Genomic DNA, 16847 nt, shown 5'->3' on the forward strand with positions numbered 1-16847 from the left:
ATATAAAATTACTTTTCTGAATTTGTTGAACATAAACATAGTATTGTAGTAATGTAAAGAATTAACAGGAGCTAATGCAAATTCATAAATGTATGCCTCAATCAAGGAGTGTGTGTGTGTGTGTGTGTGTGTGTGTGTGTGTGTGTGTGTGTGTGTGTGTGTGTGTGTGTGTGTGTGATTGTGTCGGTGTGTCGGTGTGTCTGTGTGTGTGTGTGTGGGTATGTGTGTGTGTGTGTGTGTGTGTGTGTGTGTGTGTGCATGTGTAAGCGTATAGCATATAAGACAAACTGTGAACTGTGTGAACTGTGCTGTTCGGTAAATCTAAATGTGACTTTGTTAAATATCCATGTTGTGCATCCAAGTGTACCTTTTTAAGATGGTGGAGCAAATTCACTAGGAAATGTGGAAAACTATGAACAAAACATGTCTGTGTGTATACCTTAACGTAGTTTCTAATTTACAGAAAATATAAGAGTTAATGTCTTTTGTTAGCTTAAACGTCTGGCTCTTGTTGACTTCTTTTTCTGAATGAGATTGGTGAGGTATTTAGACACATCTTGTTGCCTATTTCACTGCACAGGTATATGCTGTATTGTATTTGAATTAAACGTATTTGAACAGTATTTAATAACTTTACCGCTGATGGGTTTTCATTGAACATAAAATCTAACTTTTGTTACAAAAATGGGTAATTCATGTTTCAAGGTACATATTGACAGCTATCGATGTAGCAAATGTTTCTTAAGACAACAGTTCATAAATGTCCACATAATCTGTCCCCTAGCATTGCTAGTGCCTGACTGACCTTATGGTGTGTTGTCAGTGCAAGAAAAGGGGAAGACATGATGAAATGTGTTTTTTTTATCTTTCAGAATTAATACAAACATGCAATGTAACGACAAACCACACTGTGTGTCTGCCTACGATCCCTACAGCTACAGGTAATTATGGAATACACCACACACACACACACACACACACACACACACACACACACACACACACACACACACACACACACACACACACACACACACACACACACACACACACACACACACACAATAACTGAAAGTGTAATACTCATCACAGATTCTTATAGCCTATGGGAAATATATTGTTTCATCAAAGTGCATTTTAACATGTTAATTTTTAGTGCACCTTTTTGCTGCTTTACCTAGAAAATATTTGGATTGAATTGTTTTGGAAATTGCAATATAATTACCGTGGCAAAAATGTTGAGGAAATATTAACGTATTTAAGTACGTTATGTTGGATTTATTTTTACTCTCTACTCTCTCAGCTGTATATTTTGTAAAATAGATCATTATTGTAGTGTTATATCGTCATATTACAATTTGCAAATTGAATAGCCTTTGTCACAAACTACATGCAGACTACTGTTGTTAGTCCCAATTTGGATGGCAATGTTAATTCTGATTTTACTGGAGATGTTATAGAGATACTGTTCGTAAGATGCTGTAATTATTCTTACTCTGAGTAGAAAATTGTTATTTGAAAGTAACATTGTATATTTCAGAGGTAGGAACACGACAGACTGAAGCCCGGCTCAGTGTCTCTGTCCAGAGCTGTGGTGCTGAAATGTTAACGGGACGTCAAAACGTATCGTCCACTTTCATGTAGGCCTAAATATACAAAACAAAGTTATACCTTATTTTCTCCAGTTCGAAGGCAGTGAGGACATAATAAGTAATGAGGCTTACATATTAATTTTACAATGAATTTTATAATTGTGCTTTTATAATATTAGAAAGCTTGTTTAAAAGTGTGTGTTGCATTAACAAGGTCCACCCATAGGCCTGATACTGTGGTCCACAAGGTCCACCCATAGACCTGATACTGTGGTCTTTACGCCACACATTTCTTTGAGAACAGAGCAAGGTGATAGTTAGAACAATGCGTGAAACAAGTGCTTTCTATTCGCAATCACAGTAAACGTTGTGTTTGTACGAGATGTTTGCTTTTCATAGGCTTCAAAACTAGGCCGAGATGAAGCATAACATTATCATTGAAAATACTTATTGTTCAGAAATATCCACATTCCATGTCTTGTTTTGGCTACTTCACACAATCCACCCGTGAGTTTAGTTCGTTAGTTGCAGTTACAAGACTAAATACAATATTGTTTTCTCTTCTCTTTTATTTTCAGCTGTTGACTGGGAGACCTCGCGCAAGACCTCACTGTGTGGACATGGGATGCGAACCTTTAGAAATATATTTTACGCGCAACTTTACTTTGTGCTGTTTTTGGGTGGTAATAAAAGGAAATCATCGCTTATCTATACCTGACATGTAACAGATGTGTATTATGTTTTGTGAGGAAATCCTGGTTGTAGGCTACTTGGCTTCGTATGTCAAAGATGTAATATTTGCTGATGATGGATTTTATAAATATAGGCCTACTTGAGATAAATTGTGTGTTTCATTAAATAGACGTTCTACGCCAAAGAAGCTGATCAGCTTGTGCCTATACATTACAATCGATGTCCGTCAGTGTGTATGTGACTGGAAGTTATCAGGACTTTAGTCTCAATGCAACATAAGAAGTCTCCATGATGTTGATTCTGGTCGTCAACTTTTGTTGAGGAATGCGATGAACTGTATTTTCATTGGTCTGATATGAATGCGTTATTATAGTTTTAAACCTGTGCTGAGCACATGGCAGGATTGACTTTGTATCAAAGAGCTCTGTTTGATGTGTATGATATGTTTAGTCTCGGGTGGTCGTGCCTCTAGGACGGTGGCAAAAAAAAACTACAACCTGGCAAAGTGTTAGTGAGAAGGGAAGCGCATCATTCTAGAAAAAACGAATGGTGACACACTTTGTGTCGACAGCTATATCATAGCTAGAAAAACATATTCGAATGTTCTTGTTTGTAAATGTGTTCAAAATAAATCGATGGCAAATTGTAAAATCCTTGTCTTGGTGCCTATATTGTCATTTGAGTTTTGGAACAAGGATGCACGGTTGTGGAATATTATCGCGAGATTACCACAAGCCTAACCAGGTGGATTATGGATCTTGTCGTTTTATGGGCAGATTTCGTGGGTGCTCCGTCTTCTACACTGAATCCAGGGCGCACCAACAGGTTTAACTAGTGGGTATGATATATGCAACCCCATTCAGTCGTTGCGGGACGAATGGTGCAACGAAGCAGACCTCAGATAGACACATGAGTCATATCTGGAGAGCAGTGTGACGCCACTACCATTTCTTTAGCCGTTTTTGTCTCGTTCCCAAAGATGATGAAAGGGAGGGATGCTCTTGGAAGAGATGTCCAATGGGAACATCCTTTCATTCATAAAGTGGAGTGGGCAGTTTTTTTTTCTCCAAATGCGTGGGTTTCGAGGGGAGGGTGGGGGGGTCGTAATACTATCACTCAAGCTGAAATACCTGTTCCAGCCAACACCAATGACACACTCCTGGTAGCGAGCAGCCCTAATGTTTACCCAATCGAAGCTCATCCTCGTCTCCTTTGACCCGCCCTATTTCATGAATGGGAATCGGTGTCTTCTTTGATTGACATGCAAATGCACCCAACGACTGGACACGTGTGTTGTTGGACAGGTTCCGTAGCCAATGTGGTACGAAGGAGGGTTCGCCGGGAGTCTATAGAGCAGGTGGTGGGCGGCGCGTTTTAAAAATCAGGCTAGACAAGTGTTGAGGGAGTTGGGGGTGTTTATGTATGTGTGTGATGCTACGAGAAGAAGAAGAAGAAGAAGAAGAAGAAGATCCATATAAAAGGGACCACTCGTAACGCCGTACAGCTTGGCAATTCGAGAGAATATTTATCTTGGAGCCAAGGTGTCTAGCACAGGTTACTACTAAACACGCTAGCATGCAGTCGCCTAATAACGTGGAGGACGTGCTGCGACGGGCCGAGACGCCGCTGATGTGGGTCGGCGCGTTCACCGTGGCCTCCTTGGCTCTGTGGCTGCTCTACAGACTCCTCTCTGGGATCCGGATTTGGGTTTTGGGAAATGGAGGGCTGCTTTCTCCTAAGCTTGGCAAATGGGCAGGTGAGTTCACAACATCCTTTATCATGAAATGCAAATCCTGCTTAGGAGGCTTACTTTTATAAAAGAAAGAAAGAAAGAGAGATCTTCATTCGACGTGGTGAACGTGATTGCTGTGTTTTCCCCCTTTCAACTTAATGGCAATGTGCGAGGAAACCGCGTTGTGAGCCACTTTTGTGTCTCGTTTCAAGGAGTGTTGCGTAACAGGCGCAGGTAGGCTAACTAAAGGGGATAATGGCTCTTCGTAGCCCAATTAGCCGTCGCCTCTTCATGCCATGATGGGTGCATCTTCACCCACGTTATAGCACGACATTGCCTTGCCCCATATTGGTGATGAAACATAACCCAAATTGCGCAGGCTATGCGTAATTCCAGAAGTCCTATTGGGGCTGAGGTTTCCTCCAGTAGCACTCAACTGAACCAAATGAGTCCGATGTGGGACAAAGACCAATATACCATCCATCCACAGACCCCAATACCCTATACGTCTACGATGTTATCGTTGGACGTTAATGTGGATGAAACCTTGGTTTTATTCGTTCCATCCCATTGGCTGGAAACATATGAAATTGGTGTCCATTGCATATGTTACGCAATTTAGGAAAAGCCTTATAAATGGGACAGTGAGTTTCTTTCCTCACAATTCAACTTTAAATGCAACCATCTAGTCGTGTTATGGCGCACGTCATCCGTTACTTAATTTCTTTACGTTTATCCAGGGACAAGCGTTGGAAGCTATCAATGTATTTAACAAGTTGTGTGTGTGTGTGTGTGTGTGTGTGTGTGTGTGTGTGTGTGTGTGTGTGTGTGTGTGTGTGTGTGTGTGTGTGTGTGTGTGTGTGTGTGTGTGTGTGTGTGTGTGTGTGTGTGTGTGTGTGTTGCAAAAGTACGTCTATGACGCAAAAGTACCCATCGGAATGCGTAGTACAGCTTGTGGTTCTAGTGACTCTGGCCCACGCAGGTGAGTCATGGTAACGCATCGCTTCATCGCCCATTGATGAACCATAGCAACCCGCCCCGCCCCCTCCGTCGTCTTAAAGGTGGTCGTAGCTGGCATTGTATTTGGGGAAGGGGGCGTGCACTATACCTCCCCTACTGTAAGTCGCTTTGGACAAAAGCGTCTGCTAAATAAATAAGGTAATTGAATATTGGCCACATGCGATAAACGGGGGTTATTTGGAGTTTAGGCTAAAGTTGAACTTCCACAGCAGTTCATGTCTTAACGGTGTGAGGCCACTCCCTGAAACCAGTCGAACCCGTCCCTCTCTTGCGCGGTCATGGTTTTACAATGACACCTACCGTTGAAAGATTAGAACATGCTAACTGGCGGAGGGAGGGGGGCAAGTTATGCAGGTCTGATCACTTTGCGCATGGCGTGATTCTGCTCACTCCGTCACACTCACTCGCGCACACATGAGCGCGCACAGACTGACAGATGCCTTAACTCATACCCATAACATATCTGTTTTACTGTCAGCAAATGTTTTCAGTCTTAAAGTTCTCCTCGACCGGTAAATGTTAGTTTTCCTACTTGTCAGAATGTTTTATTATTAGGTTTGTTAGGCCAGTTAAGTCTGATGACCTAACAAAACCCCCACCGTTCTAAACATGCAGCTTGATTTGGAAATTGTGGTGTCATTGGTAGTGCAGGATAGCCACAGTTGATTCAGAGCAGTTTCGGGGATTTCTGAGGGATTCCTTTGCAGTCGAGGGACATTACCTCTTGTTGAATGAGCCCTCTGGTGGAGAAACCCAGGTACCGCAGTTGTCTCCCAGTATAGTGCTACTGAGTGCATTGCTAATGTTCAGCTTTTCATCTGAATATTTTCAGGATTTGGGTCCGAAGGAAATCCCTCCCCTCAGAACTCTTTGATCCTCAATTAATAAATTTGAAACAATTTGAAACTTTATATGTTGTTCTTTTTTTATAATCTTTTTAATTCAACAGTGAACAACACTTGGGAAACAGACCCAGCCTTCTTATTCCTAGAATCCTCCCCATCCATCTCCCTGTGTCTCCTGGTTCTGCCACCAGCTATCTCTAACACACACCTCTGTTCCTCTCCTCCTCGTTCACCTTTCTGCCTAGTAACAGTCTTCAGCCTTTCTCCCTCTCCCAATTCAAATTATTAAGAAAACCGTGGTGTCCTGGAAAAACGGTAATCAAACCACTTTTGACTAAAGTTCTTCAAATATGACCATGTTAGGACAATCGCATCCACCATTATTCAGTGTACAACCATCAATGTATCTAAAAACTTGTCGTGTGTGTGTGTGTGTGTGTGTGTGTTGGGGGGGTGGGAGGAGGGGCCGTTGGTTGCTGGGTGAGCGAGGAGTGCGACAGATTACATAACGGTGCAACGGGAGCGGGGCATACAAGGATCTTCTCCTGGACCGTCTGAGGGGAGGGCGGTTGTCAAGCCTTCGACCCTTTTGGGTTTTTCCACTGTTTTTGGCATGGCACAAATTCAAATTTGCTGCCTTTTAATGAAGGTCATCCTTATGTTCTCCTCAAATATTAACTGGACATTTTTGAACGAAGTTATTTGGGTTCACATCATCATGACCAGTATAGTAGCATGGCTTCACACACACCCCTTGCCCCTTACTGTTTATCGGAGACCCACAGCATCTCTCCTGCAGGACCGCAGGTTCAGAGCCAAGCCACTTGGAGATTCTGGAGGGGCAGGGTGCAGCGGTGGTGATGGAGGGCTGGTGTTGGTCGTCAGGTGCTGCTGCTGCTATTGCTGCTGCTGCTGCTGCCGCTGCTGCAGCAGGCAGGCAGCGTGCGGATGAGGCAGTGCAGGCAAACTGCTATTTTTACCCGTCCTGCTTTTTTTAGACCCGCGGAATAGTGAGCAGGCAGGGGCTGCTCCGTTGCTGTGGCGGCGGCGGTGGTGGCGGGAAGGAGGAGGAGGGAGGGTCAGAGGAGAGAAGAGCTGTGCCAAGAGTTCTGGATGTGACGCACACCAAAGGCACAGCACACTTGAGCCCTAGTCAGAGCGCCTCAGAGGCAGCATCGGTGTACCAGAGATGCATGGTGCTGTTCCAAAAAAAAGCATTGTCGCGGTGGTCTCGTCGAAGGAGCTTGCATGCTACTTTTGATCAAATGACCACCGTGGCAGTTTAGAAATCCACTTCAGTTGGACCTCATACATCAAATCTTAGTTGTTGTAGAATGATGTGACACCCATAAGAACACATTGCAATAGAAAATACTAAATTACATCTGTACTTCACATTCAAGGGAACATTAGGTCATTAGGGTTCTAAATCATTGCATGTCGACCAGCGATATAGCCCTTTGCCTCCTTTTTTTATTTCTGTAATATTTATGCAAGGAAGGCACCCAACCCACACACAAAGACTGTGTGTGTGTGTGTGTGTGTGTGTGTGTGTGTGTGTGTGTGTGTGTGTGTGTGTGTGTGTGTGTGTGTGTGTGTGTGTGTGTGTGTGTGTGTGTGTGTGTGTGTGTGTGTGTGTGTGTGTTCTGAAACGGCTGGCTGGAATGTGGTCAGTGCAGAGGTTTGCATCATGGATCATTAGCGCTGAAGAACACAGGGAATGTGTTTTTGGGACATTGGGGACAAAATGTGTTAGACATCGTGACAGGTGTTCCAAGAAAACTCCGCAAGGACCATGTGTCAAGCATGTGCACAACTATCATTCTTTTTCTTTTTTTCGTTCACTGTTGCGTTCGTAAGGCGCAGTTTTAATAATGGAGACTTATTTGAATGTAAAACTGAAATCCAGCCTTTGTTCCATCATTCAACATTGCGGTGAATGTATTCCCCATGTCGGTGGCGGCGGTATCTCCCTGCGCAGGGCTGTAGTCTGGTTTGGTAGCGGCTGCACGCCCATTGAGGCTTTCCTGCCGAGGGGTTTTCATTCTTAATACGTGGGAGAAGCAGGTTTAAAAATAACAAGGGTCTCTTTCTCTTCCTCCCTTTTTCTCTCCCATTCTCTTTCATTTGACTTTGCGCAGCACTCTCATTCACTCCCTTGCTTTTCTGTCCCCCCACCCCGTTCCTTTCCCCCTCCGCTCTGTCGTTCCCTCTCTTCATTCCCGTTCTATTTTTAGCTGCCCCTAGGATCCCAGCTCACCCCCCGCCCCTTCCCCTTCCTCTTCTGTTCCATGTTCGTCATCACCCACCACCTCTCCAGCATCCTGTGTGTGTGTGTGTGTGTGTCCGTCTCTATTCGGCGTGCCTCGATAGGAATATGTATTCACGATGCACGACTGATTGTGGTATGGGCGTGAACCTCCAAAAATTTCCCCTCACTTGCACACCACCACCGCCCGACACACACAAACTTCTTTGTTTCCTGTGTTCTCTTGACTCTCCTCCTCTCCTTTCCTCTCTGCCCACCCTCCCATCAGTTTGTTCATTTATTTCTCTCTCGCTCTCTGTATCTCTTGCTCTCTCTCTCTCCCCATCTCTCTCTTTCGTGCTCTCTCCCTCCATCATTTTCAGGCGGAGGAGGTGGGGTGGGGGTGAGGGGGGAGGGGTGCGACAATAAATGTTTAAATATAGATTTTCTCCTCTACACAAGGTAGAGGGAGCGCTTAAAAAAAAAAAACACACCCCACTTTGGCTGAGACCTATATGTTCAATAGAACATATAGGTCGAACATATAGGTTTGATAGAACATGTTCATGTTCTATCGACTTACACAGCCACCACCTAAATTTTTTCCCGTTAATGCCTCCTGTCGTTGCTTTGTAAGACGTGTAGAGGCATACTCGGCATGAGTTCAAAAGCCAACATGTAACGTTGGACACGGCATATATTTGAATCATATCATCTGACTGTGACCTGCAGTCACCTGGTTTTGCCAGGAGTGTCTGTTCACAAAACCTTGGCTTAAGCGTTCACCACAACTACTTGATGGGTGTGTTTTCATCCTCCCTTACATTTATGGACTAACACTTACATTTAAGTTTATTTACCCGCCATTCCCAAAACTCACTGCAACGTTGCCCCTGTCATCCTACCGGGTCTTTATAATCTCTGTAATGGTAAATGCTGTTAGCTCTGGTCCGACCTGGTTGGGTGTGGCCAAGGTACTGCTACAGTAGAGGTGGGTGGAGCCAGTGTTGGGGTGGATGTTATATCATATGGGGTTATCATATAGGGAGATGGAACCATGTGCTGACCTGTTGCCCTTGTCTTTGTTTCCAGTGGTGACGGGTGCTACCGATGGCATTGGAAAGTCCTACGCTGAAGAGGTGAGTTGTCTGAGGCGCAGCCCTCACTTCCGTGTCCTTCACGGGGAACGCCGTGACTCATGTGCGCACATGCTCGTGCTAATGCACGCCAGCATGTGCGTTCAGGTCATAATGGCGGAACTTGTTTCAGTGTCAGGTCTTTCGATAATAACAAAAACTCAAGAGTTCCCTGTGGTTTGCCGGCCATTTTAATCGCACGGCAGGCCCGGTTTATCCAGTAATGACAAATATTGGTAGAGTTGAGTACCAGACATATTGAAGATCCTCTAATAAAGTTAAAGTTTGAGCCACATGGCCTCAGCACCCGGTTAATGGTCAGATCAGGTTCACAATAAGCTCCCTAATGCGTGTGACCTGCTCATGAGTTTGTGCCACAGGGCCTGGCTAGTGTTGAAGGTGCTCTGTCCCTGCGATGCGGTGAGATGAGAGTGGTGGTGTTTCTCTGTTGCAGCTGGCCCGGCGAGGGTTCTCCATGATGCTCATCAGTCGCTCACAGGACAAGCTGGATGACGTGGCGCAGTCCCTCGGTAAGTGTGTGTGTGTGTGTGTGTGTGTGTGTGTGTGTGTGTGTGTGTGTGTGTGTGTGTGTGTGTGTGTGTGTGTGTGTGTGTGTGTGTGTGTGTGTGTGTGTGTGTGTGTGTGTGTGATCACCCCCACTTACACACACAAATGCACAGTCCTTTCCCCCTTAGCCTAGAAGGGAATTCTCCTTTGTTTTCCTCCCATCCAGTCAGGATTTGGACAAATATTTGGAATCTCAAGGAATGGAAGATGTGGTTCTATGTTAACGTGAGGTGGACAAGAGAAACTGGTGTGGGTCTATCAAGTTACACCAAATCAGTAAGAAAGCATGGATAAGAAAAGGGCTATGCCTCTTAATAATGGAGGTTGCTTCCCCCCCCCACCATCTCAAATAATGCCCCTCACGACTTTCATTTTTTTTTCTTTTTGTATTCATTTTTCCCCCCACTGGATCTCTCCCACCGAGTAATTTTCCCCCTGTCGTGCTTCAAATCCACCAGAGGAGGGGGGGGGGGGGGCGGGGGGGAGGGGGGCAGGTAGTCACGAGCAGGGTGTAGCACGCCAAACGCTGTCTCCTCACAATTAGCCCCGCAGAACCAGAGAGGCACGAGCCCTAGGTGAGCCCTCCCTGGTGCCAGCTGCTCACCATGCACTACTTTAGACGGATACCTTGATGTTTTTAAATGGCTAAAAATAGCCCAAGGAGGGAGGGATGCAGGTTTCCAGAGCGTATCCATTTTTTGTCTGTTGCGTTTCCTAAATTATCCCTTTTTAAAAAAGCTGTACTCCTGTCCATTTACATTTGCACATACAAGTAAATATTCTTGACTTTGCATTTGAGGCATTTTCTCCCTATTTTTCACCTATATGACCAAGGAGCCTTTTGACTGTTCTTCAGACCAGCCAGGGGATTCCTTCATCTTTTAGTATGAAGTGCCTCCTCCTGGTGGAATATGGTATTGCAGTGTTGAAACACACCGTGTTGCCGGGTTCAACCATGATCAATGTTATGAAAGTATTTCTGTTATGAACCCATGAAGACGGCAAAAGTATCCAATTCGGAATAAAAAAGTTATCATGGGAGAAAAATGTGTTTCTTGGAAAGTTTCACTATGGTACATGATTTATAATAAAATGTTGCACTTTCTCAGAGCATCAATTTAAAGTGGAGACCAGGACCATTGCAGTGGATTTTGGCCGGTCAGACATCTATCAGAAGATCGAAGCAGGGCTGGCTGGACTTGAGATCGGTGTACTTGGTAAGGGCTGCTGTCTCTCGCTTTCATATCCAACAACGTGCACACATGAAGCACACACAAAGCCCTTTCTGTGAAACTGCTGCAGTTTAGGTTTGTCTTGGACATTCCACTAGCATGATATGCTATGAGGCTCTCTGTCTGCTCCAAATACAAAACTACAAAGACTCTACCAGCTCTATTGGTTTATCTAAATGTTATCTTTGTCGTTGTTTTTGAGGTTCATCAAAGCTAGGCCCAATTTGACCATTAACCCCTCAATGAGATGTTGAAGGAGCAGCGATAATGTAGCATGTGAAAGGAAAACTAATTTACATTTACCTTTGAAGAGCTTCAATAGGCTCGCTAGTGCCAGTGTTGAAATCCTGCTACAGGTACAATATGGCCGAGACGGTTTACATCTTATGTCTCTAACTGGCAGGCCGAGGCTGTGGAAACATAGGAATGCATGAATATGGTTTTGCACTGCGTCACACTGAAACATGCAGTTACCATGGCACAGGGGGCTCATGGACTACACCAGTGTCGTTTTTTAATGTGATTTGAGCGGAAAACGTCAAAGTAAATTTTTGTTGTCAACCTCAAAACATAAAAAAAATAAGTTTGTTAAAAAGCCTTGTCAATTGACTTTCGAACGAGTGTGATGAGGCGTGGAACTAAATGTTCCAACCTTCAGTTGTTTTGGCCAAATTCTTACAGGGCATGTGATTTGACTTGGTGACTTTTTTTTGAAGATCAAAAAGTCGTTCCACATTTTATTATCGCAGCTTACGTCTATAAGCTATGGTCGTCATGAGAGCTCAAAGAAAAATACAGCTTAAAAAAATGTATAAAACTAAAGTGTTTGATGGGTTTGAAACTCTAGCTAACACAAGAGTCACACAGAATGTGTATTGTTTAATCCTGTTGGTGTCATGTTTGATCATGTAGGTTATTATGGGTTTAGGCAGGACCAATATTCGTTCCTTAAGTGGAACCTTACAGGAACTCTTTGTCCTTTTTTATTTGATTTGAAGATGTACTATCCAGGTTGCAAGGTGTGGTTATGAAGTTTGTTTTTCTTTTTGTTTCTTTCTGCCACCTGGTGGTACAATTGCATCTAATCTGTTGCCAAGTAAAACATTTAAAATAGTTTGCAATAGTGTTGAATGTTTTGTTGTTGTTGTTCACAGTCAACAATGTTGGAGTTTCCTATTCGTACCCTGAGTATTATCTTCACATACCTGATCTGGACAATGTGAGTACTCAATTCGTCCCTGATTGTTCTCAGAAAATAGCTATTTGATCTCCATACCTGTACTCTTACATGCAACTAGTGGGCATGACTAATACCCAATCTTTGAGATGGAAGTCTTCATTCTGACTGTCACTATTTATTTATTTTTCAGTTTATCACGTACATGATCAACGTCAATATAACCTCAGTGTGCCAGGTGAGATCCCATTTGTCCATCAGTTGTTTTTCTCAACACACATCCCACTATAATTATTGCAGTCTGTTTCTCTCCTTTCCTCTGTCTTTTCACAATGTGAAGCATGTGCCGTTTTCAAACCAGTGTTCTGTGAGGATTAAGTCTTTCTTCTTTAACGTGCTTCGCGATAGAAATGGCAGTTGGTCCCGAAGCATAGAGAGACCACACCTACGCTGTCTGCACTCTCTGCCCACATTTCCCTCTTTCTATCTCTCTCTTTCTCTATCTCTGTGTTTGTGTCTGTCTCTCTCTGTCTTCCACTCTTAATCATTAATTTAACTCATTTAATGTTGATTGCCTGTGTACTTCCATACCAAAGTTAATCTTTCCTTTGTTAACAGATGACGCGCCTTGTGCTCCCCAGAATGGCTGAAAGGTGAGTTGCTCAATAGGTTTCGGTGTTCTGTGACGTGACTGCAGTGGAGTATCAATGCGTGTATTTAATGAGAGATCGAGGCATGACCAAACATGCCCAAAAAGTAAACTGTGGTCCATTTTTTGTTTCCAAGAGCCTTCCTGGATGGCAGCTCTTTTCATTGGTGACTTCAAATAACAAAAAAATAAAGACACCACCAGGCTTTTCCCTCACTACACCCATCTTCCCCTCTCCTCCTCCTTTGTTCACAATGCTGACAAGCTTTCAATTCACACAAAGTGCTCTTCCCACCCGATTGGCTGTGCTGCCTCAATGTGACCCACCCTCCTGGCCAATAGCGTTGCAGGCACATTGGATGCCGTGTGAGCCTGGAGCGTCGCTCCGCTACATCACTGCAGCAACAGGCTGCCATGGCAACGCACACGGCCAGTGCCAGCGCCAGCACCACTCTGTCTTTTGTGTTTGTGTGCACATGCATTGTTGTGTATGATGTACTAGCGCTGAGGTGTTGAGACTTTGTTTTTCAAAGCACTTTATTAAATAACAGACTTGTGTATTGAGTCTGATATTGTATATTAAGGTGGAGGTATGGCTGGAGATATTACAGCTATGTATTGATTGAGTAGACCTATCATCGTTGAGGATTCAGGGAGATGGGACTCGCAACGCTGATGTAACCCTAGTTGCAATGCTTCCCTACACCAACATTGTGAACCATTTACTTACTTTTGGGCTTCAATGTAACAAAATGAACACATTTCATAGACAGAATAGGTAGTAAATATTGTATGTAGCATTAAGTATGATTTGTTCAGCCCTAAATACCACTGTATATACCACATCCTTCCAAATGTTTTGTATTCATCTCCTCAGGTCCAAAGGTGTCGTTCTGAACATCTCCTCGGCCAGTGGCATGTACCCAGTGCCTCTGCTTACAGTGTATTCTGCCTCCAAGGTATGTGTGGATCTCTGTGCTCCCTGCCCACTTTACCCAGCCCAACAGTGCAGCTACCTAGGTTCTCTCCCAAGTCCCCCAAGTCCCCATGTCACTGGCACCACTGCTATTTTATCATCACACAAATAAAAGGGCCACCAAATTGTCATGAAAGACCTTTCGTGGACCACATCGTATGCAAACGGTAAAGAATAGATGAAGACTCATGCAGTCGCCGTGCAAAGAGTGCTAGAGCCTCCTTTATATAAGATTATCATGACAAGAAGGCCATGGCCAATGGGAAACAGTGGGAAGATAAAGTAATTAACGCTGCTTATGCTCCCTGTGTGTTCATTGGCAAACACTAATTTAAACAAAAAATAACAAGCCACAATACTATACTTTTTTCAAGAAAAAAATCCCATGTACAACCTACATTACCCTGTTGGGACGCGTACCACCAGTCTAGAGTATTGGGTCCAACCTTTAAGCTTTGGATTGTTATATGTGATTGTATTTTGTATTTATTGTGTTTGATGATACAGTGCCCTCTTAAGAAATACCATAGTTCAATGGTATTAAAATGGGATGCGTGTCTGTCGTGGCATGGGATGTGTGTCTCATGGCATGGGATGTGTGTCTGTCATGGCATGGGATGTGTTTCTGTCATGGCATGGGATGTGCGTCTGTCATGGGATGTGCGACTGTCATGGGATGTGTGTCTGTCTTGTCTGCTGTTTCTCACCACGTCTTTCTCTTTTTCTCCAGGCCTTTGTGGACTTCTTTTCTCGGGGGCTCCAGGAAGAGTACAGACGCCAGGGCATCATCATCCAGGTGTGTGTTTTATTGATTGATTGAGACTTGTTGACATTGTTGAACTCTGCTTGGTCCAGTTCATGTTTGGTGAGTAAAACTGCAACCAATTCATATTTAGATTTTCATAAATCTAAATTGTTTCATCGTGAGGGAGTCATTTAAAGCTTGGAGCAGATGTGTGTTTATAATCCATGCCTCTGCTCGAGGAGACTTGAGTGACCTACATTGGCAAAGAGAGGTGGCAGGCTACTCAATCACTAAATCCAGGCCCCAGCTTCGTGGCTACACGTGAAATAAGTGTTAATGGATAATACTTAATGGCTTGTTGGAAATTTAGCAGTCTATTCTACAGCTTATAGTCGGGGCACCAATGGGTCCCACCTGTTCAAGGCAGGTAGGGAGTTCGAAACCAAGACACTTGGCCACTACCCACTACCAGACTATATTGCCTTCATCACCTGGTTTTGTGCCTAAATAGAAAAGTTGTTGAGCTGTGTGACATGATTTTGACATTGTTTTTAACGGTGCTACACAAATATTGTTTATCCTTATTAATGTCTGTCCTTCCATCGCGTCGTTCTCCCGCAACTCCCTGCAGAGTGTGCTGCCCTTCTTTGTGGTCACCAAGATGACTCGCATCAAGAAGCCTACCCTGGACAAGCCTACGCCCGAGCGCTATGTGGCCGCGGAGCTCAGCACCGTGGGCCTGCAGAGCCAGACCAACGGATACTTCCCCCACGCCATCATGGTAAGGGCTCTGCTCGCACTTCGGGTGACGTGCAGCCTCACATAGCTTGTATAGTACATATGGGTGCAATGTGATGGGTCATATGGGTGCAATGTGATGGGTCAGAAGGTAGGGAGAGAGGGGGGGCTTGCTTGTCATTTTAATTTGTGAATTTTCAGTTAAAAACAAATTAAAATGCTCATTGAGTCCCTTTTGCGTAGTGCCATCGCTCCATGCCAGTTGTATTGTAACAAGAGGGTTGGCATAGTGTTTCTTAAACTTGATACTCTCACTCCATTTACTCACATTTGTATTGCACTCTGAGCAAATTACCAAGTTGAATTGAAATTTGAAAGAGTCACACATTTTAAGTGGGACCCAAATAGTTGTAAAATAATATCTGGTTAAAATGTTTGTTTGTATTGTTCTCCGCAGGGGTGGATCACAACCAAGGTGGTGCCCATCAACATTGTGATCTTCATGGGAGCCGCGATGAACAGGGTGCAGCGCACCGGATACCTGAACCGGAGGCGGATGAGGGAGCAGAGGAACGGAGCGAGCCTGAAGAGCGACTAGCAGGAAGTCCCCTGCCTCGTCCTGCTCTGATCCCATCCCGTCAAAGAATGATTGGATCAGAAAGTATTTTTTCCTCGGGGTGTGTCTGCGATTGATCCACACTAACTTCTACTCGTGAAATCAAAACAAATTGTTGGCCTCTGTTCCTAAATACTAGTTTGTTGGTACAGGAGTTTGTGGTACATTGTATGACGATGGATGTATGACATGGACGGTCAACAGTCCGAACACAAAGAAAAGGTGACTAGTATTTAACCTGCTGTTGTAAGCAGCGGAAATGTGGTGGTGGATTTTATATTTTGTTTAAGAAATGTAAATGTATTTATTTTTCTATTCGCTTCTGGAATATGACGCACAACAATATGCTGCTTCTGAAAGGACAACCCATATAGATCAAAGGGTTATTTTGATAATGGGAGCTTTGTTTCCTTTCGTATGTTGTCATTTTATTTACAAAAACGGAAAGTGGTGGGTTTTGGTTGTGCTGATTGAATTCCCTGATTATTGCATCCTTTTCTTTTGTCTGAATTAACTAATGCCTTACTGCGTGCATTTACAGTGGTGATTGTCAGATTTGTTTGCAAAAGGGAGGAGGAGACTCCAGTACACCCTTAAGTTCCTCAGTTAGCCATTGTTTTATGTCCTACTCTGGTACTGCTCAACTTGCTTACTTTCTTAGGAATTGTATATCTATGCAAAAGGTATTTTGAAGCATGGCCTTTGCACACCAGAAAAAGCCTTACTTGAATATTTTCAAAGAGGCCTTATGAAGAGTTATTGTGTAGTCTGAGGATTTTCTGAATGTGTTCACAAATTGGTAATATGCATCTTTAATTGTTAATGTTAATACTTTTGACTTTAAACTGAATAAACTTTTGTACTTTTAACACGTTTGGCAT

The 16847-nt window shown here is 43.8% G+C and overlaps 1 protein-coding gene across 1 annotated transcript; it reads left to right on the forward strand.

Annotated features, from left to right (window-relative positions):
- Window positions 1–3860: 3860 nt before the first annotated feature.
- On the forward strand, window positions 3861–15948 carry hsd17b12a (hydroxysteroid (17-beta) dehydrogenase 12a; the record flags this gene model as incomplete). The annotated part of the gene is made up of 11 exons (XM_084477498.1): window positions 3861–4041; window positions 9223–9269; window positions 9721–9796; window positions 10943–11050; window positions 12220–12284; window positions 12436–12480; window positions 12861–12895; window positions 13769–13850; window positions 14598–14663; window positions 15244–15393; window positions 15808–15948. The coding sequence occupies 11 exons, from the start codon at window positions 3861–3863 to the stop codon at window positions 15946–15948; spliced, it is 996 nt and encodes a 331-aa protein (XP_084333624.1).
- Between the last annotated feature and the right edge of the window lie 899 nt (window positions 15949–16847).

This window comes from Micromesistius poutassou (genome assembly GCF_964030765.1).
Source record: "Micromesistius poutassou genome assembly, chromosome: 13".
NCBI classification, from domain to species: Eukaryota; Metazoa; Chordata; class Actinopteri; order Gadiformes; family Gadidae; genus Micromesistius; species Micromesistius poutassou.